Source organism: Solanum verrucosum, unplaced genomic scaffold (assembly GCF_900185275.1).
Source record: "Solanum verrucosum unplaced genomic scaffold, falcon-dt-bn FXZP01000182.1, whole genome shotgun sequence".
Lineage (NCBI taxonomy): Eukaryota > Viridiplantae > Streptophyta > Magnoliopsida > Solanales > Solanaceae > Solanum > Solanum verrucosum.
In genome coordinates, this window is record NW_026020378.1 from 2,469,127 (window position 1) to 2,495,420 (window position 26,294).

The 26,294-nt window shown below is 35.0% G+C and overlaps 3 protein-coding genes across 3 annotated transcripts in view; 2 read left to right on the top strand and 1 right to left on the bottom strand.

The window, feature by feature from the left end:
* LOC125838533 (lachrymatory-factor synthase-like) overlaps positions 1-21,576 on the top strand; it is a 47,874-nt gene extending 26,298 nt beyond the window's left edge. Inside the window, exon 2 of the mRNA XM_049517581.1 lies at positions 21,533-21,576. Within this exon, the coding sequence (XP_049373538.1) occupies positions 21,533-21,555 (23 nt within the window). The 3' untranslated portion in view covers positions 21,556-21,576. The remainder of the gene's footprint in view (positions 1-21,532) is intronic.
* Positions 20,995-21,570, top strand: LOC125838531 (lachrymatory-factor synthase-like). The gene has a single exon (XM_049517579.1). It carries the CDS (start codon positions 21,025-21,027, stop codon positions 21,553-21,555), a length of 531 nt encoding a protein of 176 aa, XP_049373536.1. The 5' UTR covers positions 20,995-21,024; the 3' UTR covers positions 21,556-21,570.
* A 473-nt stretch (positions 21,577-22,049) lies between the features above and the next one.
* LOC125838521 (uncharacterized) lies at positions 22,050-26,036 on the bottom strand. The gene is made up of 7 exons (XM_049517569.1): positions 25,532-26,036; positions 24,065-24,103; positions 23,802-23,872; positions 23,188-23,253; positions 22,875-22,963; positions 22,703-22,795; positions 22,050-22,584 (listed from the first exon to the last, which is right to left on the bottom strand). Exons 1-7 carry the CDS (start codon positions 25,948-25,950, stop codon positions 22,147-22,149), a joined length of 1,215 nt encoding a protein of 404 aa, XP_049373526.1. The 5' UTR covers positions 25,951-26,036; the 3' UTR covers positions 22,050-22,146.
* Between the last annotated feature and the right edge of the window lie 258 nt (positions 26,037-26,294).

Below are 26,294 nucleotides of genomic sequence, written 5' to 3' on the forward strand. Positions count from 1 at the left end.
GTCCTAGCTGCATTTGGAGAAGCTGGTGGAAATCGATCGTGAGTTGGAATGTGTTGAGTTTGTTCTGGCTAATTTGGCAAGTCGATAATAGGTAAATCAGCTTTTGCGAAGTAGATAGGAGTCTTGAAAGTAGGGAAAATGGTAGTCGACAGTTTGGGCAAGTCTCGCACTTGGCGTAATTCCTCCCTCAAGATCTTGAGTTCTTGCCCTATACGAGCCACTTTCTCTTCATTTTGGATGTCTATCATGTTTCGAGAACCTTTCGGGTTCTCAATAGGTATCATTATGTTTGCAGCAGCTTGAAGTCGTCTTTATTAGTCATCTTTATTTTTGATCGAAGGTTGTATCGTGAGTCAGCCAATTTGCAAGTCGACACAAATCAACGTACTTTTGGGGATAAATGATGAAAAAGAAACGAAAACAAAGAAAAAAGGAAACTATGTTAGTTTGGAAAATATTGAAAAATGTAACAAATATATAAGTGTAACAAATATATACACCAATTTGGCGACATTCAAAATGTGTCCTAATGTAGAACCTCTTTTTGCCTGAGGTAGGCCTATGTTGCAATCAGTTTGAATAACAAATTATCCATTTAAAAATATTTTAGATTTGGAGCAAACATAACTTCATTGATTAAGGTAGTCTTGGATGTTACATTGAGATAGGAAATCAAAAACCTAAGAAATGATAGTAAGGGGGGCCATAAGACATATAAGAGGGATAGGCCACATGGCACTTTGAAGAGCTTATGAAAAGAGTTCAAAAAAAAGAAAGACGAATCTACTACCAGGTTGGAGCATCGTCACCGTCATTGTCCCCATCATAAAATGGCTCTGGGTGGTATACTAGGGATTCATCGATCTTCCATTCCCAATTGTTTGGATCTTCCCTTTCATCAAACCTTATGGAACCATATTTCGAGTGAGCGTCTTCTATTGTTAGGGTAGGTTTATCCTCTATATGAATCACTCCTCCATCTCTAGGGTCAAGCTCTAAGTATCCTTCTGAATCTCCTTCCATCTCTTCAGTTGGCTCTCTATGATCCTCTTCTGGGTCTTCCTCCATCTCTTCATTTGGTTCATCATCAACTGCCTGTATGAGATGGTCGATAGATTGTGGGGTCACCTGCTGATACATGGTTGTAGTGATGTGCATGAGGTTCAATAGTTTCGTGCTAATTTGATTTGACCTTTGAGTGTTTGTGAACCCTAAGATTCCCTCATAGCTAGGCCTAACGAGAATTCCTCCCATTATAAACCAAGTATAATATTCAGGCGTGCACCATGATTCAACCCCCATGTCTGAGTCAAGAATACCACACCATCATTGTACCAAAGCATCAATTCTTTCGATCGGGATTCTTCCTTCATAATATCAATGTCATATTTGACCATAGAGGAATACCTTGGGTAATCCCAAACTATCAAAGGACTCTTAGAGGTGCGTAAGGCTGAAAGCCTTCCAACCCAATCAACTCCATGAAATAGGCGTGGCTGGTTCTCAACAGAGCTCGGCCATGAACCCATGGTAGTCTCCATTGAATACGGTTCCCCGTGAGGTAGGTCAGGAAAAGGCGTCAAGCATCTTCATTATTTCGGGCATCCCACATGCTCAATCTCGCCGCATGGCTTCTGATTTTGTTGTGTAAGTCTACTTCAACGTCATTTTCTGCTTGTGTTTGATAGAAGTGTTCCAATACCCAAATCTGTAGCAACATGTTACTTCCCTTAAAGTGGTCATATCCTCTAGAGTAGAGGGACAATCATCGAAATATTTCTACCAAGACCATGGGTACAATGGTCACTCTAATAAGTCCTCTAAACATGAAGATAACCATAGGCAGTAGGTTGATGTTGACGCAAGCCTTTTTCTTTGGGAAGATCATAATACCCAGAAAGAAAAACATGAAAACAATAGCCCTGTGTCTTTCCCAACCAACCCTGGAGATGAAGAATTCTTGTTGGAACCTATCACAGCTATCTCGACGACCGAACCTGTTAAACAGATAATCCAACTTGACCCATCCCTCGTCAACTCTTCGCAAACATGGGCCTACCCTCAAACCCAAAGACTGGAGAAAGCCAATTCCCGATGTAGTGTGCAGGGCCAAGGGTGCTCTGTCATCCAACGGTAAATTAGCAATTTGACTTATCTCTTCCAGTGTTAGTGTGATTTCAAAATCTGTGAACTGAAAAGTCACTGTTACTGGTTGCCAAAATTCAATCATTAGAGTAATGAGTGACTTGTTTGCCTCCACATTCAGTAGATCAGTTAATGACCCTAAGTGTGGCATAATCTCATTTCCGTATGCCACTCGAATGTTTCCCCACCACTCTTTCAAAGTTCGGGGGACCTCGGTCATCATCTTGATATTAGGAAGGTTTTGGTTGATTTGCATCTGAAAAAAAGGTTAAAAGGTATGATGAGTTTATTTTCTCCAAATCCGTTAAGTGTTTTGGATAATCTATATAAATTTCACACAAGGTTTATCTCGTCGAGTTTTAAAGAAGAAACTCATTGATATTTGGGTGGTTTCCTAAATGCAATGACAATACCGTATATTGTCTTGCCTAAGGCTATGCAACATGACCTATTTTAAGAGTATATTTTTTTCCTAAATGATTGAGAGTGGGATTGAGTAACTGCGAGAAGGTGCACTATGTTAATTGCACCAACTCTGAAACTAAGGAATCCAAAGAGAGTTTCGGAGGATTGCAGGAACACCCCTCGCGTTTACAGTGTGTGCGTGTACGGCCAAAGACTTGATAGAAAGTGCACCCCTATTTCAAGTCGGCCGAAACAGTTCACGACATAATATGGCTGACACTCTGATTTTTGGAAAAAAATTGTTTTGCTTTTGTTTTAAAGTCGTCAGCTAAAATTTAAGGAAAATATTAGGAAAACCATTTTTTAAATAAGTGAATGTAAACTTTGTTTTAATTTGCCAAACCAGTGAGATTCTGAGTAAGGGTTTTGGTTACTCGAGGGGAATGTGTTAAGCATCCCTCAAAGCCTATCTGAAGATAGTCCTTAAACTCAATTTAGGAAAATATAATTAGGAAAACTTGTTTATTTATTTGCTTTAAAATCAATGGTAAGTAAATTTTATTAGTTTTTTTTAAAAAAAAAAGTAAAATACAAGGGACGACATATATATGTCTATTAGATAAAGTGGTAGTAGTATGTTTCTTAAACGGTAAGAAAAATAAATAAATAACTAAATGCGCTAAAAGTGTATGACAATTTTGTGTTAAAAAAAATAAAAAAATAATTAAAAAAAAATAAAAAATAAAAAAATATATATATATAGATGTGTCTTATATAAATGTATCCAAAAATAAATGTTGGGTTTAGAGGATATGAAAACTTGTCGTTTTATAGAATTAAGACGTGAAAGAAAAATAAAATAAAAATGAGAGAGTAGTCGGGTGCAAATATGTAGTAAAGTAATGTGTATATTAAGCGTAAGGATTTATAAATTATATAAAAAAAATAAGTAATATTTGTAAAAGTGATAGTAGATATGAGAAAAATAATATGAAAGTGTAACAAAATAATAAGTTGCGTATAGAGAAAAACTAAGAAATATAGAATTTGTACCTTTCTGTGTATAACATATATATGTATATACCTTGTATTTTTGAACATGTTGGCATATCTAAAATCTTGAAATAACATGTTAGGAAATTTAAATGTTTTAAAAATATTTGATTTTTTTTTTAAAAAAAAAAGTAAGAATAGCCAATATATTTTGTAAAGGGGTGATGTAAAGAATATAAAATAGGCCTAACTATTGCAATTTATTCTATAGCTAGATTTATTTTGTTAAACATATAAGCCTACTTCCCTGCTTGTTTTCTTTAAAAATATATATATACTTCCACAAGTTAATTATTTTAGCTTCATATACTAAAGGCAATTATTTTATCTTTTAAATTAGTTTCAAATTTATTTGGGAGTTCTAAGCGATAGGTTAGGCCTAAATGAATGTTATTTTAGCCCTTTTGAAAACTTCATTTGGAAACTCTCAAACTATAAGCCCCCTTATGTTCAACTTAAAAGACCTAAAAAAGATGTTAAAAGTAAAAAATGTTAACCCATTTTTCAAGAAGAAATATTTTTTTATCATTTTTTGTTCTGAAAGTGTTTCAACAAAATTCACAAACAAATAATATTGGCTCACATAAATAATCTTCAAAATAAGAAGACAAGCAATATATCGAAAACTTAAGAGTTATGTAGGCATAAATAAAGGATAGTCAACATTTCAAAACGATATAATCAGATTCAAACCAAGGGAAGACTAAAGAACGTTGGACTCCTATTTATGAGATTCCAAGCATTGCGATGATCCTAATTTTTGTTGGCCTAATATTTTAGGACAATAACGAGTTCAAAGTAGGAACTCCAGCCCTCCGGTTGTAAATGAACTTGTGTTGAGCAGCAAACTAAAGCTTTGACGTCAAGATATTTAGACTTCGAACTCCTTTCCTGAACTCAAATTGTTTTTCTCCCTGTTTCTGGATTTTTTTTTGGATGTTCATGGATCCTTTTTATGAGAACCAAATGGTTCCCTTTTATAGCCAATTTGGGCTCCAAGAATTCAAATTTGAATTTTTTGAAACACCAATCTCAGAGGAAACAACAAAGTAATCATGACAGAGAAGAAAATCTCTCAAAAATTGACCTTTTCAGGTCGATTTGAGAGGGTTGAGCAACTGATGTGCCATTTTTCGGCGGCCTAGAGCCGTTCTTTTGACAGGGGGATCACATTGGGGAAGTGATGGAGAGGAGTCTGGAGTGTCCGATTTTCTGGAAAAAAGAAGATGTTGAGGTGATCTTCGGGGAAGATGAAAGGGGAGGGTGGCTGATGGAGAAGACGTTCTGTCTGGGAAGAAGAACGTGAAAAAACAGAGTATAGGGTGGTGGTGGTAGAGTAGGGGTCTTTTAGCCTTTGGTTTGATCTTGACCGTCAGATCGTTTGATCGGATGGTTAATAAAAATCAAGGGTTAAAAAAAAAAGATTAATAATATATATATATATATATATATTTGATTATATATTAAAAGGATGAATTAATTAAAGCCGTTGGATTAAAATAGAGGGTTGAGATTAAAAGTTAAGAAGCACAATTCATGTGCTCGCCTACATGGCACACACGGATTGGCCGGTTTAAGGGGACTTGGATTGCCAAAATTGCTCAAATTAAGTACATTTAAACTATAACCCTTTGTTTATTAAATGATCATAATTTATTAAATTAAAAATAATTATTTTACAAAACTATCTTATTTGATAAAATTAGTCATTTGAAAAAAATAAAATTAATATAAACTAGTAACTCAATAATTAATTAAGCCTTCCTAATTTGAAAAATGTAAAAACAAAAATATTCATCGCAATAATATAAATTATATTTAATCGGAAAAATCGAGCTAACCCTTAAGAAAAATATTAATTTGACGTGAAATCTAAAAATGAGAAAGTAGTAATATTTATATCATATATTTGATTTTTATAAAAAAATAGTATTTATGAAATAAATTTATCAAATAAAATAAATAATTAAAAAAAATCTCTTTGTATTCCTACAATTTCATAACATATATATTTTATTATTATTATTATTATTATTATTATTATTATTAAAACTTTAGTTAAACAAATGTGGAGAGGCAAAATTGGGGTGTCAACAGTGACCATAACGGGTCCTGAAGGCTGTCTTTGGAATGTCACATTCCCTTACCCTTAACTATGATAGCCAGACCTAAGGTCTATCTTAGAGAAACAAGTAGCACCCTGAAGCTGATCGAAAAGATCATCAATTCTCGAAAAAGAATACTTATTCTTGATGGTAACCTTGTTCAACTGACGATAATCAATACACATCCTAAGGAAACCATCTTTCTTTCTCACAAATGGGACTGGAGCACCCCAAGTGAGATACTTGGTCGAATGAAACCTTTCTCTAAAAAGATCTTTCAACTGATCATTAAACTCTTTCAACTCTGCTAGTGCCATACTATAGGGCGGAAAAGAGATAGTATGAGTATCATGAATAGTATCTATACCGAAGTCTATTTCTCTCTCAGGAGGGACTCCAGGAAGATCATCTGGAAAGACTTCTGGAAACTCTTTTACTACTGAAACTGACTGAATATGAGGAATCTCAACACCAGAGTCATTAACTCGGACTAAGTGATAGACACACCCCTTGGAAACTAACTTTCTTGCCTTAAGGTACGAAATAAAACGACCCTTAGGCACTGCTGAACTGCTCTTCAACTCTATAACTGGTTCACTGGAAACTGGAACTTGACTACTCGAGTTCTACAATCTATTGATGCATAACAGGCATGAAGCCAGTCCATACCTAGAATGACATAAAAAACTATCATGTCTAACTCAACTAAATCAGCCATGGTACTCTTGTGATCGACGAAAATGAAACAACCACGACAGACTCTTTCTGCTAGAACAGACTCACCATCAGGTGTAGAAACACTGAAGGGCTCACTTAGTTGCTCAGGAAGAACATTAAAATTCATCGCAACATACGGAGTTATAAAGGATAAACTTGCTTCTGGATCTAGCAAAGCATAACCATTAAAGTTAAAGACTTGGATCATACCAGTAACAACATCTGGCGAATCCTCTTGCTCTTGCCGATTTGTGATAGCATATAGGCGGTTTGTTCTTTCGCCACCAGTACCTGAAGTAGCCCCTCTAGGTGCAGCTCTGTCTGGTGGAGAAACTGATAAATATTGGGATCTATTGCCCTGATTTCCATTACCTTGCCGGTTCTTGGGGCACTCTTTTATGAAGTGACCCTCTTGTCAACACATGAAACAACCTGTGGAGCCATCACGACATTTACCTGGATGGGTTCTACCATACTTAGCACATGCAAGAGCCCAGTTACCTCTTCATGTTACACTACCCTGAGATTGGGCAGGTCTAGCCTTGAAGTGCTGTGAATTATGACTATTGTACTCACATTTGTTCCTTGGTGCAGGTGCACTAGCAGATGATGGAGCAGGTCCTTTCTTCTTATGTTGGAAAGAAGACCGGTTCACATTGCTATTTTCATGCCCAGATTCATTCCCTAATGTCTTAGCCCTCTTATTCTTATACTCTTCTCTATCCCTCAACTTGTTGCACATGGATCATCAACCTTGTTATGCCCATGTCACCTATTAGTATGGCTGCCATACTTTCCTTGTCTGACAGAAGAGATAACCCAACAACGAATAAACTCATCCTGCTCCTCATGTCGGCAACCATCTATTTGCTTCTCTTAGCTCACGAGGAAAGAAATGCCCCGTGAAAGCACTCTCAAAATAGTCCAACTAACAATCGGTTACGTGAGTTAGAAAGAAACTGTATAGAAATGAACTCTATCGCACGAAATGAGTATAAAGAAAATGAGATAGTTCCTAAAATATTACAGCCTCCTAATTATAGATGTGGCGCGCTTCACACCGATAAATAGGACTCTACGACATGACTTCATAGACTCCCTAGGACTCTTGAAGTCTGTGCTCTGATACCAAGATTATCACACCCCGAGCCCACACCTTGAATGTGGCCGGCACTCGAGAACCATTAATGGCCCCAAGCGAACCCTTGGTCTGGCTTACCTACTCAGCAAAAGACTTTATTCAAGATAAATACTTTTAAAACAAGTAAACTGAACTGCTCAAAATATAACTTAGAATGTATTATAATAACATTCACAGCCAAAGTGGCAACTCAAGTCTCAACTTAACTGAAAAGGAAAAATAAAGACTCATGAACTAACATCACTAACTCTATCTATGAAGCCTCTAAGCAATTGAGATGGACATCGGGACAAGACCCACGACATCCTAATGAACTAAAATACTGAAAGCAATAAAAAGGATCCTCAGAAAGCTAAGAGGCTCACCAACTGACTCTGAGTACTCAATTGGATCAACGAGGCGTTAGATGCTGATCCTGTTCGTCTGCATCATAATAAGATGCAGGCCAACTGGCATCAGTACATTGAATATATGAGTATACGAGCTGGAATGCTAAACATAACTTAAGCCTGAAAAGAATATGAAAGAAACATTTACCTTGACTTTACTCAACTCCTGAATAACTTAACTCAATATAAAGCAATAAAACACATGCAATATATAAAAAGACTTTAAAACAGTAGAAAACAACTTAGTTTGTTAAAGAAAATGCAATAACAAACTCAACTTTACTCATATAATAAAGTAATATAGTTTCTGTGGGAGTTTCTCTAACCGACAACCATCACTATGAGCCTAAGTGGTGATACAACGTCTTGCCCATGCTGCCAGAACTGTCCTATACTTTGCCATCATATAGAACGCTTAACTAAGTGGATCTACTAGTCTATGCTAAAAGCATCTTAAGGAGTCATCTAAAAAGTATGATCTTTTACTACCCATGATTGCTACATGGTTTATGGAGATGTGAGTTATCTGAACTCAAGCTCATCCCCATATCGGTGCTCAATACTACTCCCAAAATATACTTTAGCTTATATGTTTGTAAAAACAAAACTCTTTCTTTGGTTTGAGATAATTACTCAAAAACTTAGCTTAAAAGCTCTCTTAGAAATCTCAGTTTCCTTTCTTACTCAAATGTGAAAACATTTTAACTCTTAGGAATACTTAGTTCCCGAATAATCTTTGAAGAATGAATTTTACTCTTACTTTTTACTGAAAACTAGCTCAAAGGCTCTTTTGGAAATCTCAATTTCCTTTCTTGTTTAAATATGAAAACATTTACTCTTTGGGAATACATAGTCCCGATATACTCTTTTGAAGAAATGCACTTCAAACTTTACTCTTTACTCAACTCAAAACTCAAGTCTTAAACAAAGTTAAAACATTTGTAAAAGACTTTTGGAAAACTTTATGAACTTTTCTTAACTTGACTCTTGACTCTTGACTTCTCTTGACTTGGCTCTTAACTTCTCTTGACTTGACTCTTAACTTTCCTTGAATTGAATTATGGATTCAAGGATCATGATTTGTGATAGGAAAGATCTCATGATGTTTAGGAGTGATTTTAGATAGCTAATCATGAGAAAAGATCAAAAAATCACTGTCAGAGGATGGGTCCGCGATGTGGAGGTGTATTTTAATTTTGGTTGCGAAAATAAATTTTGAGGCAGAGAGGTATGTGACTTCTCCGCGACGCGAAGGTTAAAATTACACTTCTGAGGAACAGGTCTGCGACGCGGACCTGGTACCCAGTTTTTGCCCGACTTGATCCTTCTTCATTTTCTAACCCCAATTCACCTAAACTCGGTTCTTTTTCTCAAATTCACTTTATATTCAAACCCAGTATGTATACACAAGAATCTAACTCAAACAACTTAAGAAAACAACATTTTAACCTCAAGGAACTTCTCAATCTCAACCTAACTCAAGAACGAAGGTCAATTTCAAGAACACCATTCAAGATTCATCAACTTTCGACTTTCTAGAACAAACTTCGCTGAAATAAACATGATTGGTGTGTGGGTGAACGAACCCAACGCTATGAAAGACTCACATACCTCTTAAGGGATCAATCCTTATCAAAATCCACAAGCTAAACCTTCAAGAACGACGAACTTTGCTCTTTCTTCTCTTTTCTCCTCTTGTATTCTTTCTCCAAAAACCCTAGCGTAAATTTCCAATTGTCTAAACTGAACCAATTCAGTTTAGACCCAAATTTAATTGCTAAAAACGAATTAACTTAATTGGGTGGTGAAAAGACCATAATGCCCTTCTAAAATTCGGATTGGACTTTCCTTATTTGAACAACCCAACTTCCAACGGGAATAACTCACTCATACAAACTCAGAATCGCGCAAACTCGGCAGCGTTTGAAAGATTATTCCAAGATCTTTCCTACGATATCTGGAAACACATCTAGCTCATCCTGAGCTAGGATTTATGGTCGTTTAAAGTTGATCAAAAACTCAAACTTAACTTAATTTAACTAATTTTCTAGATTTTTATTATTTCCAAAAAGCACTCTTTCTAGTTCTTTGAATTTGCGAGATGTTACATATTCGACCAAGTGTCTCACCGTGAGGCGCACCGATCTTATTTGTGAGAAAGAAAGATGGTTCCATTTGGATGTGTATAGATTACCGCCAATTGTATAAGGTTACCATCAAGAATAAGTATCCTCTTCCGAGAATTGATGATCTTTCCGATCAGCTTCAGGGTGCTTCTTGTTTTTCAAATATAGACCTCAGATCTATCTACCATCAGTTGAAAGTAAGGGAATGTGATATTCCCAAGACAACATTCAGGACCCGTTATGGTCACTATGAGTTTCTGGTCATGTTGTTCAGTTTGACCAATGCACCATTAGCGTTCATAGACCTTATTAATAGAGTTTTCAAACCTTATTTAGATATGTTTGTTATCGTCTTCATTGATGACATACTAATGTATTCAAGGAATGAACAAGATCATGCTAACCATCTCAGAATAGTTCTTCAGACTTTGAAAGATAAGGAGTTATATGCTAAGTTCTCTAAATGTGAATTTTCGCTTGAGTCTGTGGCGTTCTTGGGTCACATAATTTTTGGTGATGGAATTAGAGTTGATACTTGATACCCAAAAGATAGAGGCAGTGCAGAGTTGGCCTAGACCCACATCTCTAACTGATATTAGGAGTTTCTTGGGTTTGGTTGGATATTATAAAAGGTTCGTACAGGGGTTCTCGTCTATTTCATCCCCTTTGACCAAGTTGACTCAGAAAATAGTGAAGTTCAAATGGTCTGAAGTTTGTGAGAAAAGCTTTCAGGAATTAAAAAAGAGGTTGACTACTGCCCAGTGTTGACCTTACCAGAAGGTACGCAAGGCTTTGTTGTATATTGTGATGCGTCTAGAGTTGGTTTGAACTATGTACTAATGCAGAATGGCAAGGTTATAGCTTATGCCTCAAGACAGTTGAAAATTCATGAGAAGAAATACCCAACCTATGACTTAGAGTTGGCTGTTGTAGTATTCGCTTTGAAGATATGGCGTCATTATTTGTATGGTGTGCATGTTGATGTATTCACTGATCACAAAAGCCTTCAATATGTGTTCACTCAGAAAGAGCTTAATCTTAGACAAATGAGGTGGTTAGAATTACTCAAGGATTATGACATGAGTATTATTTACCACCCATGTAAGGCTAATGTTGTTGTTGATGCTTTGATAAGGTTGTCTATGGGTAGCACAGCCCATGTTGAGGAAGAAAAGAGAGAGTTAGTGAAAGATGTGCATACACTTGCGCGCTTAGAAGTCCGACTAATGGATTCCACAGAAGGATGAGTAGTGGTGATGAATGGGGCTGAATCGCCATTAGTGTCAGAAGTAAAAGAGAAGCAAGACCAAGATCCTATTTTGCTTGAATTGAAAGTAAATGTTCATAAGCAAAAAGTATTAGCTTTTGAACAAGGGGGAGATGGCGTATTGAGATATCAAGGTAGATTGTGTGTACCAATGGTGGATGGACTCCAAGAAAGGATCATGGAGGAAGCTCATAGCTTCAGAGAGTCCATTCATCCGGGTTCCACAAAGATGTATCATGACTTGAGAGAGGTGTATTGGTGGAATAGTATGAAGAAGGGCATTGCAGAATTTGTTGATAAGTGTCCAAATTGCCAACAAGTTAAAGTAGAGCACCCAAGGCCCGGTGGTTTAGCTCAGAATGTAGAACTTCTGGAATGAAAGTGGGAGATGATTAATATGGATTTCATCACAGGTTTACCAATGTCTCGCAGGCAACATGATTTTATTTGGGTGATTGTCGATAAAATGACAAAATCACCCCACTTTTTGCCTATAAAGACCACTCATTCAGCCGAGGACTATGCCTGGTTATATATTCATGAGGTAGTAAGACTTCATGGAGTCCCTGTTTCGATTATATCAGAAGGGGTGCACAATTTATTGCACAGGTGAACTTGAGTACTACTTTTCATCAAGCTATGGAGAAGGTAAAAGTAATTCAAGAGAGGTTGAAAACGGTGCAGAGTCGTCACAAATCCTACATTGATGTTAAGAGAAGGGAGTTAGAGTTTGAAGTAGATGATTGGGTGTACTTAAAATTTTCACCCATGAAAGGTGTTATTCGGTTTGGTAAGAAGGGGAAGCTTAGTCCCCCGTAGATTAGCCCTTACAAAATATCAAAAAGGGTGGGTAATGTAGCTTATGAGTTGGAGCTACCACAAGAGTTAGTCGCGGTTCATCCGGTGTTTCACATCTCCATGTTGAAGAAGTGCATGGGCGATCCTTCATTGATCATACCAACTGAAGATATTAGGATCAAGGATACCTTATCTTATGAAGAGATTCCTGTCCAGATTCTAGATCGCCAAGTTCGCAAGTTGAGGACCAAGGAAGTAGCATCAGTCAAAGACCTTTGGAGGAACCAATTTGTTGAAGAAGCTACTTGGGAATCTGAGGAGGATATGAAGAAGAGATATCCACATCTCTTCGAATCCGGAGAAATTTCAGACCAAGGTACCAATTCTCTTCATAGTACTCTTTAATTTATGAGTTGGCATGTTGTGTTTGCATTGCTTGTTGGGAGTTGAGTTAATGTTGCATGTTACACCCTTATCCTAGTAAAAGTTATATCATTCGAGGACTAATTTTCCCAAGGGGGAGATATTGTAACATTCTCGCAAACTGAAATAACTAGGAAGAAGCTAAGAATTGGAAATAGTTATTTTTGGAAAGAATGAAAATCTGGAAATTTTGTTAAGGAAAAGTTGAGTTTTTGGTCAACTTCAAATAGCCATAACTCCTAGCTCAGGATGATTTAGGTGTACTTCTAGATATGGTAGGAAAGCTCTTGGAATAATCTTTCCAACGCTGCCGAGTTTGCGCGATTCCGAGTTTGTATGAATGAGTTATGCCCATTGGAAGTTGGGTTGTTCAAATAAGGAAAGTCCAATCCGGATTTTTAAAGGGTGTTTTGGTCTTTTCCATACCCTATTATTTTAATTCATTTTTAGTGAATTAATTAAGGGTCAAAACTGAATTGGTTCAGTTTGCACAATTGGAAATTAACGCTAGGGTTCTAGAGAGAAAAACGCAAGAGAAATGATAAGAGAAAAGCAAGATTCTTTGTTTCGTAAGGAATTGATTGCGGATTTCTTCAAGGATTTGATCCTACAAGGTATGTCAGGCTTTCATAACGTTGGGTTCGTTCATCCACATACCAAACATGTTTATTTCAGCATGAATTCATCCTAAAAGAGTTTGAAAGTTGATGTTCTTCATATGTATTCTTGAATTTGATATTGTTCTTGAGTTGGCCTGAAATTGAGAAGTTTCTGAGATCATTACATCAAATTATTGAGTTGGCTAGAGTTAGATTCTTATGTACAATTGTTGGGTATCTGTATCTAAAAATAATTTGGAAAGAAAAACCGAGTTTGGGTGAATTGGGGCTGGAAAACGAAGAAGAAATTTAGTCGGGCAAATCTGGGCACTGGCTCCGCATCGCGGACCTGCTCCTCAGATTTGAGAAAAATCACTTCGCGGAGCGGAGCGGTCACGGACCGTTCTGCCTCAAAAGTTATTTTCGCGACCAAAATTTAAATACATCTCTGCATCGCGGACCTACCCTCAGATAGTGAATTGTTAATCTTTTCTCATGTTCAGCTATCTAAAAACACTCCTAAACATCATGAGATCTTTCCTATCACAAATCACGATCCTTGAATCCATAATTCAATTCAAGGAAAATTAAGAGTCAAGTTTAGAAGTCAAGAAGCAAGTCAAGAGAAGCTCATTAAAGTTTTTCAGAAGTCTTTCACAAACGTTTTAACTTTGTTTTAAGACTTAAGTTTTAAGTTAAGCAACGAGTAAAGAGTTGAGTTCATTTCTCCAAAAGTTATAAGGGAACTAAGTATTCCCAAGAGTTTAAAATGTTTTCACATTTGAACAAGAAAGGGAACATCGATTCCAAGAGAGCTTTTAAGCTAAGTATTGAGTAATTATCTCAACCCAAAGAAAGAAGTTTTTTTAAAAAACATATGAGCTAAGTATATTTTGGGAGTAGTATTGAGCACCGATATGGGGATGTGAGTTCATATCAACTCAAGTCTCCATAAACCATGTAGCCATCATGGGTAGTAAAGGATCATACTTTTTAGATGACTCCTTAAGATGCTTTTAGCATAGACTAGTGGATCCACTTAGTTAAGGCGTCCTATCTAATGGCAAAGTATAGGACAATTCTGGTAGTGTGGGCAAGACGTTGTATCACCACTTAGGCTCATAGTGGTGGTTGTCGGTTAGAGAATCTCTCACAGAAACTATATTACTTTGATATATAAGTAAAGTTGAGTTTGTTATTGCATATCTTTAAAAAATTAAGTTGTTATTTACTGTTCTAAATGCTTTGTTTAAATTTCACTATTATTGTTGTTTTACACTGCATTTTGAGTTGAGTAAAGCCAAGGTAAGTGATTCTTTCATATCTTTTTCAAGCTTAAGTTGTGTTTAGCATTCCAACTCGCATACTCGTACTTTCAATGTACTGATGCCAGTTGACCTATATCGTCTTATGATGCAGACGCAGGTAACCAGGATCAGCATCCAGCGCCTTGTTGATTAGGTTGATCACTCAGAGTCAGTTGGTGAGCCTCCTTGCATTTCGAAGGACTCTTTTATCATTTGCTTTCTAGTTTTCAGTTGTTAGGATGATCGGGGGTCCTGTCCCGACATCCCTCTTTGTTTTAGAGGCTTCATAGATAGTTAGTAGTTCAGTTGTCTTTACATTATCATTTCATATGTTAAGACTTGAGTTGCCATTTTGGCCAAGTTGAATGTGGACTTTTAAATATTCTAAGTTATATTTAACAATTGAGTAAGTGCATTTGATCATTGTATTAATACTTAGAGTCTTCCGCTGAGTAAGTAAGTCAGGCCAAGGGTTCGCTTGGGGCCAGCAATGGATCTCAAGTGCCAGCCACGTCCGAGGTGTAGGCTCGGGGAGTGAAATCACCCAAAAGAAATGCAACAGTATAGATATGGCATGGATAGATAATTTGTTTAATTGATGTAGATAATTCACCTGATCATAGGAGCAAATAGAGTATAGAGGAGGAAACTGATGAAAGATTGTAATTGAAACAGGTTGGAATTTTAATAAAAGTTGTTAGTTTGACCAAAAAAGTTATAAATTTTAATATACACATTTGATTTAATTTTGTAAAAAAATTACAGTGCTAAATTTTCTAGGATTTTTTTATGCAACACACTTGAAAATTTAAGGGAAAAAACAAAAGAAAAATTAGTTGAAACGCTAAAAGTATAACCGATAACCACTTGGAGAGATGTTACTAAAAAACAGAAGATAGATATAAGATTTAAATTTATATCCTCACTTAAAGAGGTACACCCAATCAACATCATATTATTATATGATACTTTAAATATGGGTTCAGATATTTATATTTAAATATTTTTTAAAAAATATAACACTACTATATATGATCTAGAGAGGGGAGCATGGGTTCACGTGAACCCACAAGTCACAGCACCCCTCTAGATACGCCCTCCTTGGAATTCAAAAGTGAAGGTCAAAGGTTTGTCATGTGAGACTTGTGAAGCAAATGTATATGTGGATTCCTACTCTCGAAGTACTCCATTCATTTTTAGTTGTCATAGTTTCATTTGTGAGAGTTAAATAATATAAATTTTGATTAACATTTTAAGATGTATTTTTTTCATCATATTAATATAGAAAAAAGTTGCAATTTATAGTATTTTTTGTATAGTTCTTGAATATCTAAAATTTAATTTTAAAATATCAAATTAATGTAATCTAATTTAGATTTGAAAATTAGTCAAATTGACTCTCGAAAAAAGCAAGATGACAATTTAAAAGAAATGGGGGGGGGGGGAGGGGAGGGGGGGGGGAGTATTATTTATTTATTTATTTTATTTTTTCATAAAATAACAGTTCATGCTTCCTCAGTTCATTTTTACTTATTGAATTTAAATTTTACGTATATTTTAATAAATAATAATTAATATAAGTAATTTATGTTAAAACTTATATTAATTGATATATAATCTTAGGTCTTAAAAAAAATATTAAAATAAGTAACTAATACTAATGATAAAACATAAATTTTTTTGAAACTTTTTTTGATAGATTAAAAATAAGAAGTAAAACTAAAAATCTATTTCAATTTACCATAAATTTCTGCTTTAAAAGTCTTGTTAACCCCCCCCCCCCCCCCCCCCCTCTCCGCAAACCCACTCAACACAAGAAAAAACACTTTCAGGATACTTGCATTAGTCACATCTGATTATAATAACAAAATACCAATAACATTATCCGCCATAGTTCCATAAGTAAAGTATTTATATAACTAATAATTACTATTTGGTATTATCATAAGACAAGTCATGCATTCCCTTTTGTCCGTTTTGTTGTCTGTAATATTAAAAATAGATGTTTATTTTTATTTATTTAATTTGGAAAAAAAGATTAAGTGATAATTTATTATTTATTTCTAATTTATCTTAATAATTATCTATAGTCATTTTCTAAAACACTAAATTTATTATATTCAAAAGGTGATATAGTAAATTTATCATTTCGTCAATTACACTTTTTAAAGGGTCAATCAAATCAAATATGATTAACTAAAAATAAAGGGAAAATATGATTTCCTTTTGCACTCCCTTAAAATTTGTTTTTTACTAAATTATCCTTGTTTATTTTTTTTATCTCAATGAGGTACTATTATCTTTTCACCATACATTAATTAATATCTCTAATAAATAGAGTCACAAGGAATAGCAATCGTTCAAGCGGCTCGCGCTAAAGAATAATTATCACTACCTCTGCTCGGTATAATTTGTCCCAGTAATAACATGTGTTTAGAGCATAAAATACAATAAAGGATTTGCGAATCACATTCTAGTTGTTGCGCAACATCAACAAATATGACCTAGTAGGAGTATTCATAAGCGATCCTTACTAATAAAGTAAAAATTCAGATAAAAAATCAACTGAATTATTATGATGCACGAGCTTATGTTATGCATTAATTAAGTCTTTTGAACAAGCACAATTGAAATTCGGGTCACGCAAAAAATAATAATCTTACCCCATATTTTTCTTTAAAATGTAAATTTGGATTTTTGCATTATTAGTAGTTACACATGAGACATGACGAAGGTTATCAAATCCAAATTTCATATATATATAATTACTCTTTACATTATTAGGGAGTTTGTCTAACCGATAACCATCACTATGAGTCTTGTGATGATACAACGTCTTATCACGTTGCCAGAGTCACACTATACCTTGTCGGAGTATAGAACACAACTAAACTGATGGATCCACTAAAAAGCCTTCTTGAGGAAGGTGGGTAGTCGCCCGTCTTGCAGCACGATCCTATCTACGTTGGGGACGTAGGTTATAGAGTTTGAGTTATCTTAACTTTTATCCAAAATCGGTGCTCAATACTACACCCAAAAATATAATATTGTATGGTCATATAAAAGTACTCTCTGGATTGAGTCATAGGCCTCTTTTGAGAGATAACTGAAGTTGTACTACTTCTGTCTGAAAATTCTTTATACTTTTCTAAAATTAGTACTCTCTTTTTAATTATAAAAATAATGCATTTGGAACCATCTAAGTTCCCTTAAACTTTTATGAAAATGATGTTTTAAAACTCTCTTAGACTCACTTGAATCATCAAAAATACTTTTGGTAAGAAACTCAATATATATAGAGTTCATGTGGAACTACAAGCATGAACGACAATTCAAGAATCTTCAGGCAAAAAATATTGTGAATCTCGTAATGTAAAGATTCAAAACTCAAAACAAGATCATAAGACATCTTCTAGAATTTCATAAATTGAGGGCAGAACCCTAGATTCGACTTGCTACTGACTAAATTGAGATGTAGGACGTGCGGATGAACTAGTCCAACACTATGAATAGTCTTACGTACCTGAGAAGATGAGGCTGACTTGAAACCTTAAACTGATTGCTTCTCTTTGAGAGAATATAGAACGCGTGAATTTGACTTGTCTGAGGGTTGAGCGTGAACGGGGAGATTATTAGGGCTTGAGATAGACTTAGGGAAGTTAATTGAGGGTAAAAGGTCAAGAATACCCTTCTGGGAATGTAAGAGGACCATAAAAATCATTAAAAAAAACTACCTTTTAATGAGTCCCGTCGGTCAAAACAGTAGTCTAGAGGCCTCCTCGTCGAAAATACTTGGCGGATCTCCCATTGGGACTTTAGATAGCCCAAATAGACAGAAGCTTAACATTTTCGGGACATTTCGGCGAGCTAACTCGGCAATTCTCCAACCTATTCGGCAGATCGCCAATTGGGCAAGTGAGTTCGCCTACTTTTTCAGCCCGGGTATGCCAGTAAAACGATCATAATTTTTTACTCTGAACTCGAAATAAGGCAAACTTGATGACATTGGAAAGAAGACTCATAGACCTTTAATTTGATATGTCATGGCCACCTAGTTCATTATGTCCCGAGAGATATGATTGTATAAAGTTGACCTAAGTAGAATCTTATGTAAAACTTAATTGGTAAGGAAGCTTTCAACTCAACTTTGTGCTAGGGGATTCTTGTGACTTTAATTCATATCCAATTTCATTCCCACATTAAAGAATTGATCCTTTCACTTAAGAGCAAATTTAAGAATCATTTGATACGACTTTACACGCAAATGAAGAATGATTCGGGACTTAGCTTAAAAATATTTGGGGTGTTACAACTTTGTCTTAAGATAAAATGTTCTTGAAATGTAGTGTATGTACCAAAAATATGGATATTATCAAAGGATCATATATAAGCTTAATAAATAGTTTGATCCCGTGCGAAGCACGGATAATTTACCTAGTTATTAAATATAATACTTCCTCTGTTTATTTTTACTTGTAACATTTTGATTTGGCACATCCATTAAGGAAATAATTAATGATATATATTTTATCAAATTATCCCCTATTAAATGTTGTCTTAGAAATAATTTGAAAAATAAGTATTTAATGTTAAGGGTAAAACATGGAAAAATTATTATCCTTTCTTGATATGTCAAAAGTGACAAATAAAAATAAAAAAATTATTTTGAAAATAAGTAATGAGTAAAATAAAAAAAAGAATTATATATTCCATGAATTAAGATAGACAAAATTTCTCCAAACCACAACTATATACTGTCAACGCAAGAGAAAAAATAAAATAAAATTGAGCCGTGGGGTATTGTTGGGCTGTGTACAGCCCTCAAAAGAGACAATTCAGACCAGGCGTTATTTTATAATAATAAATTCTGTCATAAAAGGAAGTTTTGGACAAAGTAGCCTTCATATATATGCCCGATAAAATTCTATTTCATTCTTAATTAAAAGTTTTGAGTATGAATTCTGAATATGTAAAAAATCTTGTTAGAAGTACTATCCCAAATAAGCTCAGCCGTACATGATTTATATTATATTTAGTCCGAGCTCCAATATAAATTTCATCGATAAAAAACCAAAAAAGGAGATATATACCCACACCCTACTGGACCACTATTCCCATTACAAGCATATTCCCTTGCCAAAAGGCTCGTAGCCTAAATTTAGGCTTCTACCTCGTTGACTTAAATTATAATTTTTTATTAAAAATATTTAATAATTATTTTATAAATATATCGATGGTGAAAAAGTAAAAGATAATAACATTTATATATGAAAAACTGTTTTTCTCAATGAATGAATTCTGTGAAAAATAAATAGAAATAATTATATTTTATAATATAATTTTTTCAGTTATTCATTATTAAAAAAATATTTAAGTTTAGTAGTGTGTAATTAAAATTGGAGATAGTTTTACCTAAATCCAGACATTATTTCAATTTATGCAAAAATAAATAAAAATGGAGTAGTAGGAGTATTTGTGCCAGTTAGTTTTACGTCTCAGTTTTTAATGCCCACTGCCTTATAAGTTAGATCTATCATTTTCTGTGACCATGATTGAAATTTCTTATATTATTAATTAAAAGTAAGATCCTTTTGTAGGAAGTGATTTTACTTTTTTAGCTTATTTATTTAACGTAAATTTAAATTAATTGAATCAGTGAATACGAATACACACAATTAAACAAAACAAAGTTAAATTTATCTACTTTAGTAAGTGATATTCCGCTTAAAATCTTGAAATTCAAATGCAAACTATGTTAATGTGTTATTCTAGGATTCAGATTAATAAGTATATATAGTCCAAAAACAATGATTAAATGACCAATTACCGACATTTATGGGATCTTTAAATCAGGTTTTATAACTAAATACTCTTTCTGATTCATTTTAGTTGTCCTAATCATTAAAAATAGCTGGTCAGTATTGAATCGAGATAATGTGTTATATTGTGTTGTCTTGTATTATTTTAATGATATTTTGTATTATTTTTCATCGTTACATAATATCACACATTGACGAATTGAATGATAGATCTAAAAAGAAAATAGGGTTCGAGGTAGAGATACTTAATATATACGAAAAAGTAAGATAAAAGATAAAATAAGATTATTAAATAATAAGTAAAGACAAATTAAAATACGTAGAAAATATTAAGATAACGCTATAATCACATAAAATTGACTGGTATATCTAATGAAAACATTATATTTAAACTAATAATACAATACAAGTAACAATTATCCAAGGTGTTGGTTAGTAATATTTTCAACGTATTAAAAAAAATATGAAAAGTAAAATGGACAGGAGGAAGTATCTAGGTGGTACTAAGTTACTAATTAATTAATGAGGACCCTTAATTTAATGGTCAATCTTGACCAGCTAGTCAATGGTTTTGAACATTGACTAGCTAGTGTCAATGTTCAAATATACTCTTTATCATAATTCATATCATATTAAATTTAAGATCATCATAATCATCTTATAAATACTTAGTGCAGCTAATTCATTCATATAAAAAAGTTGGTCCTTCTTATTATTCATTTCTCCTTCTATGGCAACCCAACAACTTGAGTCCAAATGGGAAGGCAAATCCATTGCAAATCTAAAACATCCCAAAGCAGAACAAGTATGGCCACTCCTTGAAGATTTCTGCAACTTCCACCATTGGCTACCAAACATTGACGCATGTCACCAAATGAATAGTGATAATAAAGATGAAATTATCCGGTATTGCGCTAGCAGTACCAAGCCCCCATCGTCATCAGATGATGGAGAAGTGATCGTCAAGTGGTGTCACGAGAAGTTGTTGACAGTTGATAAGATAGAGCGATGTCTAAGCTATGAGGTCTTAGACAATAATATTGGGATCAAGTCTTATGTATCTACGTTGAAAGTATTGGCATCGGATGGTAATGATGAGAATGGGTGCCAAATTGAATGGTCATTCGTTGCTGATCCAATTGATGGGTTGACTTTGGAATTATTTTCGGGTTATGTTGACTCATCCCTACAAGGCATGGCTGAAAATATTGAGAATGCTTTAGAATCGTCTAAGTTAGGTGATTTTGCGAGTTCTAATTAATAAGCCTGTTAAATATGATGATGATGAGTAATAAAAGACCTGTATGCAATATTTTAATTTGGATTAGACAGGTATGCAGTGTTTTATTTTGAGAAATGGATAGTAGTTTACTGATTGCTGCTCCCTCTATGTGACATATTAGTATTTGTTCTAAAAAGATATCATACAAAAAGATGTACTTCAGGTTTGGGTCATAGTTCAATAATGTTTTTAGCTTAAAACTTATCATATCAAATACAGAATCAAGACTAATTCTTGAGTACGAGCCTGGTATAATGGTTCTTTCTACTAACGTTTAATTGATAGAAAAATCGGAGAAGCAAAATAATCTTTACCAAACATATCAGTTGTAGAGAAGATTGTGTTGTGTTCATAGAATACATAGTAGTGGCCAACGAGTCTAACGATCATCAGCCAACAGAGGCAACACTAATTTTTTACTACTACACACTATACAAGCTTAGATAATCGGAATCATCTTTCTGATTCCATTGGAGAAGCAGGAAGCTAAAAATAAAGTAGGATAACTGATCAAATAAATAAATATAACAGCATCCCCTTGATCAATCAAAACACTAATTATTTAGAAAACTAGCACTGACTATACACATTTTCAAGATTGCCAGAATCTAACTTCTTGTGCATCCAATCAATGATATCCTGGGCAATTTCTTCACGCTCAGGCTCGAATAGAAGATCGTGCAAGAATCCATCATAAAGTTTAATGTCCTTGAATTCAGAAGCAGCCTCATTGTACAAATCTTGAGAAGCCAATGGATCAGTGACTCTATCAGCAGATCCATGAAGGACTAAGAATGGGACAGTGACAGACTTGAAGTTCCTCATCAAGTAAGAGGAGATGCGCAGAATCTCATGTCCTGTCCTCACCCTCAAAGGCCCAGTATACACTAGAGGGTCAGAATACTTAGCCACCAGTGCTGCAGGATCCCTTGAAACAGGGATTCCCCTTTTGTGAGAACCTTTGAACTGGTACCTAGGTGCAACCAATGAAAAAATTGGTGCCACAGCCTGCATTTGGATAACAAACACAAAGTTAGAGAGTGCATGGAAAGAAGACACTGCTGTGAAAAAACATTCATCAAAGCATACGAAAATATCCATATAAAAAAAAGGGTAGGCGCCTTACACTAACAATAGGATTTGCAGGTTTCACACGCAATGCTGGTGAAGTCAATATGATGCCCTCCAGCATATTTTCAATGTGTGGATAAGAAGCTGCCTGTGCAAGGGAGCAGAATAATCAATGAATACTAAGGGTTTCAGAATGGTTGAAGTTAACTTCACTTCAAATGCCTTACCTTTAGGACCACCGCTCCTCCCGTTGAATGACCAAAAAGGAAGCATGGTATACCAGGGTTCTCAAACTTGACCTTTTCCAAGAAAGCCCCTGTATAAACATGAAAAGAATATAGTGGGTAATTTGGCAGTCCCTATGGATGAGGCAAGACAACAATGAAAGAAAGATGAATGTAGAATGAAGATCACATTTTCAGCTTGTTACTTAGGAGTGGATATCCAGTTCAAGAAAATAATTGGAATAGAGTCCTTAAGGAAAAGAGTTCAGATATATGGCAGAGATGGAGCATGAAATATAAAAACAGTGACAACTTACTGTGTCTGCCACAACATGGTCCAAAGATGGCACATATCCATGTAATCCATCACTCCCTCCATGCCCTGTCACACAGAACAATTCTCTGTCATTTGTTAACAAGTGTATTAACCATCCACTTTGACTACTAGCATAGTCAATCATAACAATCACCTCAGAGAAGCTTATTTAATTATCCATGAACCCAGAAGATATAGCAAGACATACTTAATGCATGCAGCTCAAATCAAGGCATTTTAGAAGAAGAACAAACTTTGTGAGGTATCTGTGAGAAGTATAATCCTGATAAGAGGCTATCTAGTAAAGAAGCATCAGGGAAAGAAGGACTAACTTCATACACGGAAAAGAAATTAAAGAAAGGACAGGACCACTGAGGAAGAGACACAATGAGAATGAAAATTGATGAAGCTATACACACACTTAATTAAGAACTATAATTGACCTTTTGGCAGCCATTCCAATGACAAGGTGAGTTTGTTTTAGCATCCAAAGAATGACCGTGTCACCCTTTCACATGATTATGATGAAATACTAGAATGTGCGACAATAAAGAGGTCACTACAGGACCTCTAACCAATTTAAACAAGGTCTTCAAAATAAAGGATAAAAGTACCTATCCAGTCCATTGCATACACCCCAAAGTTGCAGGAGTTCAGTTGCCTAGCAAAATGAGCATATCGTCCACTGAAATGAAATATAAAAGGAATATCGTCATCCAGCTAGTTAAGACAAGTCATAAATAAACATTGTACTGTATTCAATACTGAAATGAGAAGGCTTAAACAACCCGCATTAGCAAAGACACCTATTCTTCAAAAACCAGCTATCTCTCCCCTCCTCCCAAGATTTTTTTTAAAAAAGTCAATAAACAGTTACCTGTGCTCATTCAGTCCATGGATGATGATAATTATGCCCCTGAAATGAAAAATCTAGCCATTAAGAAACGATTAAAGAAAAACACTAGAAACATTAAAAAAGAGATAGCAAATTTATAGCAGATTAACAAACACAAATATCAGAATTTGCAGCACTACTGCTCCTTAATACCCCAAAAGTGAGTGAATTTTGTCAAATTATCAGACTGAGCCTTGGGTATTTAAAAAAAAAGGTTACTAATAGACAAAGCCTAGGCCACTGCAGGATGAAAGAGAAAGGGTATTCTTGATGTCCTACAACAAATGGTTCATGATTACTAAGATCAGAAGCAATAATGATGTACAGTTTTTAGTTTTCTCATATAAGTCTGACATTGATCGATCTATTCAAATGGAAATCACTCGCCTTCTAAGATAGCACTCTAAATTAAAGGATTTAAGGAGGAATTATCTAAACCATGAAGCCAACTCTAGGAAATTCAACCTAAGCTTTTTCCTGATGAAAACAGTAAACCACATTTGATCACTGGTAGATTCTGGCTACATTTCATGTCCTAGCAAACTAGAATATTTTTAAAACTCAATATAAATGCTCTAACTTGCCAACCAAATTCATGTCTATTTTTTCTCATGTGCAATATAAAATGACCCTGCACAGACGAAATAAGATACTCATGTACAAATTATCACTTCAAATACTTGCAATTTTCTTGTTAAAGGAGTATTTTGTCAGAAAAACTGAAAATGAGCATCCCTAGTATCTCTGTTAATAAAATCAAGTCAAATAAATCACATGGGGTGAAGATAGAAATGAAAAATAGTTTCATTGGGTAACATACAGGGTATGTTTAACTGCCTTCTGTACTTAAGGTAAATGAAAGGCTGGCTTCTAACCACTCTGATGAACAAAAGTCAGCAAGGGGTGATGCACCCATGCAGTTGTGTTTTCCATACTTTAATGCTGAAATAACCATATCCCAATTTCCCCAAAACACGACGAAGGAACAATTCTTTGCCACAGCCACACGAAGCTTGCAATATTAAGTTGGTACCAAAATCAAAGTCTTATCTTTTGATAGCCCTAGTGTCCAGACCAGCTTGTGCGCACAACTCTCTTCACCAAGGCCTAAAACACACAGGGGAAGAAATCACTAGTGTTTTGAACCTAAGAACTCAATCCACTTTATCGAGCACTAGGCCACACCTTCATTTGTTCAATTCGTTTTTTTCCTCCCATACATTAGATCCCCATACCTCCCACACACCCGTGATTGCAAAATTAATAAACATGATGTATGACTCAATTCCAAATTAATTACCTGTATGAATCCTCTTTATTCATGCTTTATCATAATTTGACTTTCTTATTATACATAAACCATCAACCTTCTACAAACCCCTTCACCTCAATTCTATCTTTATAAAAACTCACATACATGTTAATAATAAATTTCGAAAATGAACATACCTCAATTCATCTGTAACCGGAAACCACGATCGGCAAAACAAAGCATTCCGACGAGCCCCAAAGAACAAAGACGTATTCCAACGGCAGCTCACACCATCATTCTCAACCACCATATCTAACGCCTCAGCAAGTGCCCTCCTTCTCTGCGTATCCTCTTCATCCCTCCGCAGAGCAAATTTCCTCCTCTTCCCCAACACCGTCGTAGTAGCTGCAGACGGCGAAGGCGGAGGAGACGAAGGTGACGTGGAGAACCTCCATCGAGACAGAAGAATTACCCATAGGAAAATAGACTCTATAAATATAATTAGTCTCCGGTAAGTTTGGTATGAAAAAACTGACCGGCGAAGATTTTTGAAAAGAGGAATTATCCGGCCACTAGCGCCGGAAGTAAGCTCCTCCACCGGCAATGAAGATTCCATCAAATGAAAGAGAAAAAAAAAGGTGGAAATTGAAGAATGAAGCTTTTGTGAATGGGGTTTTTGTTGAGAAAAAAATGGAAAAGTATTTATTTATGGAGAAGATGATGACTTTTTCTTAACCAGGAAAATGTTGAAGTACACGGTTTGATTCCGTGTGGAGGGGTACAGGGAGTTATATATGCAACTGCTGACGTGGCTGATTTTGAGTGGAGAGTCAAAATAGGAAGCTTGAAAAGAGGTTACACTCTTGTCGCACTATTTATTACTCCATAATCGAAAAGTACCAAACTAAACAAAATAAAATCTATTTTTAATATATTGGACAAATAAAAATAGCGATAAAA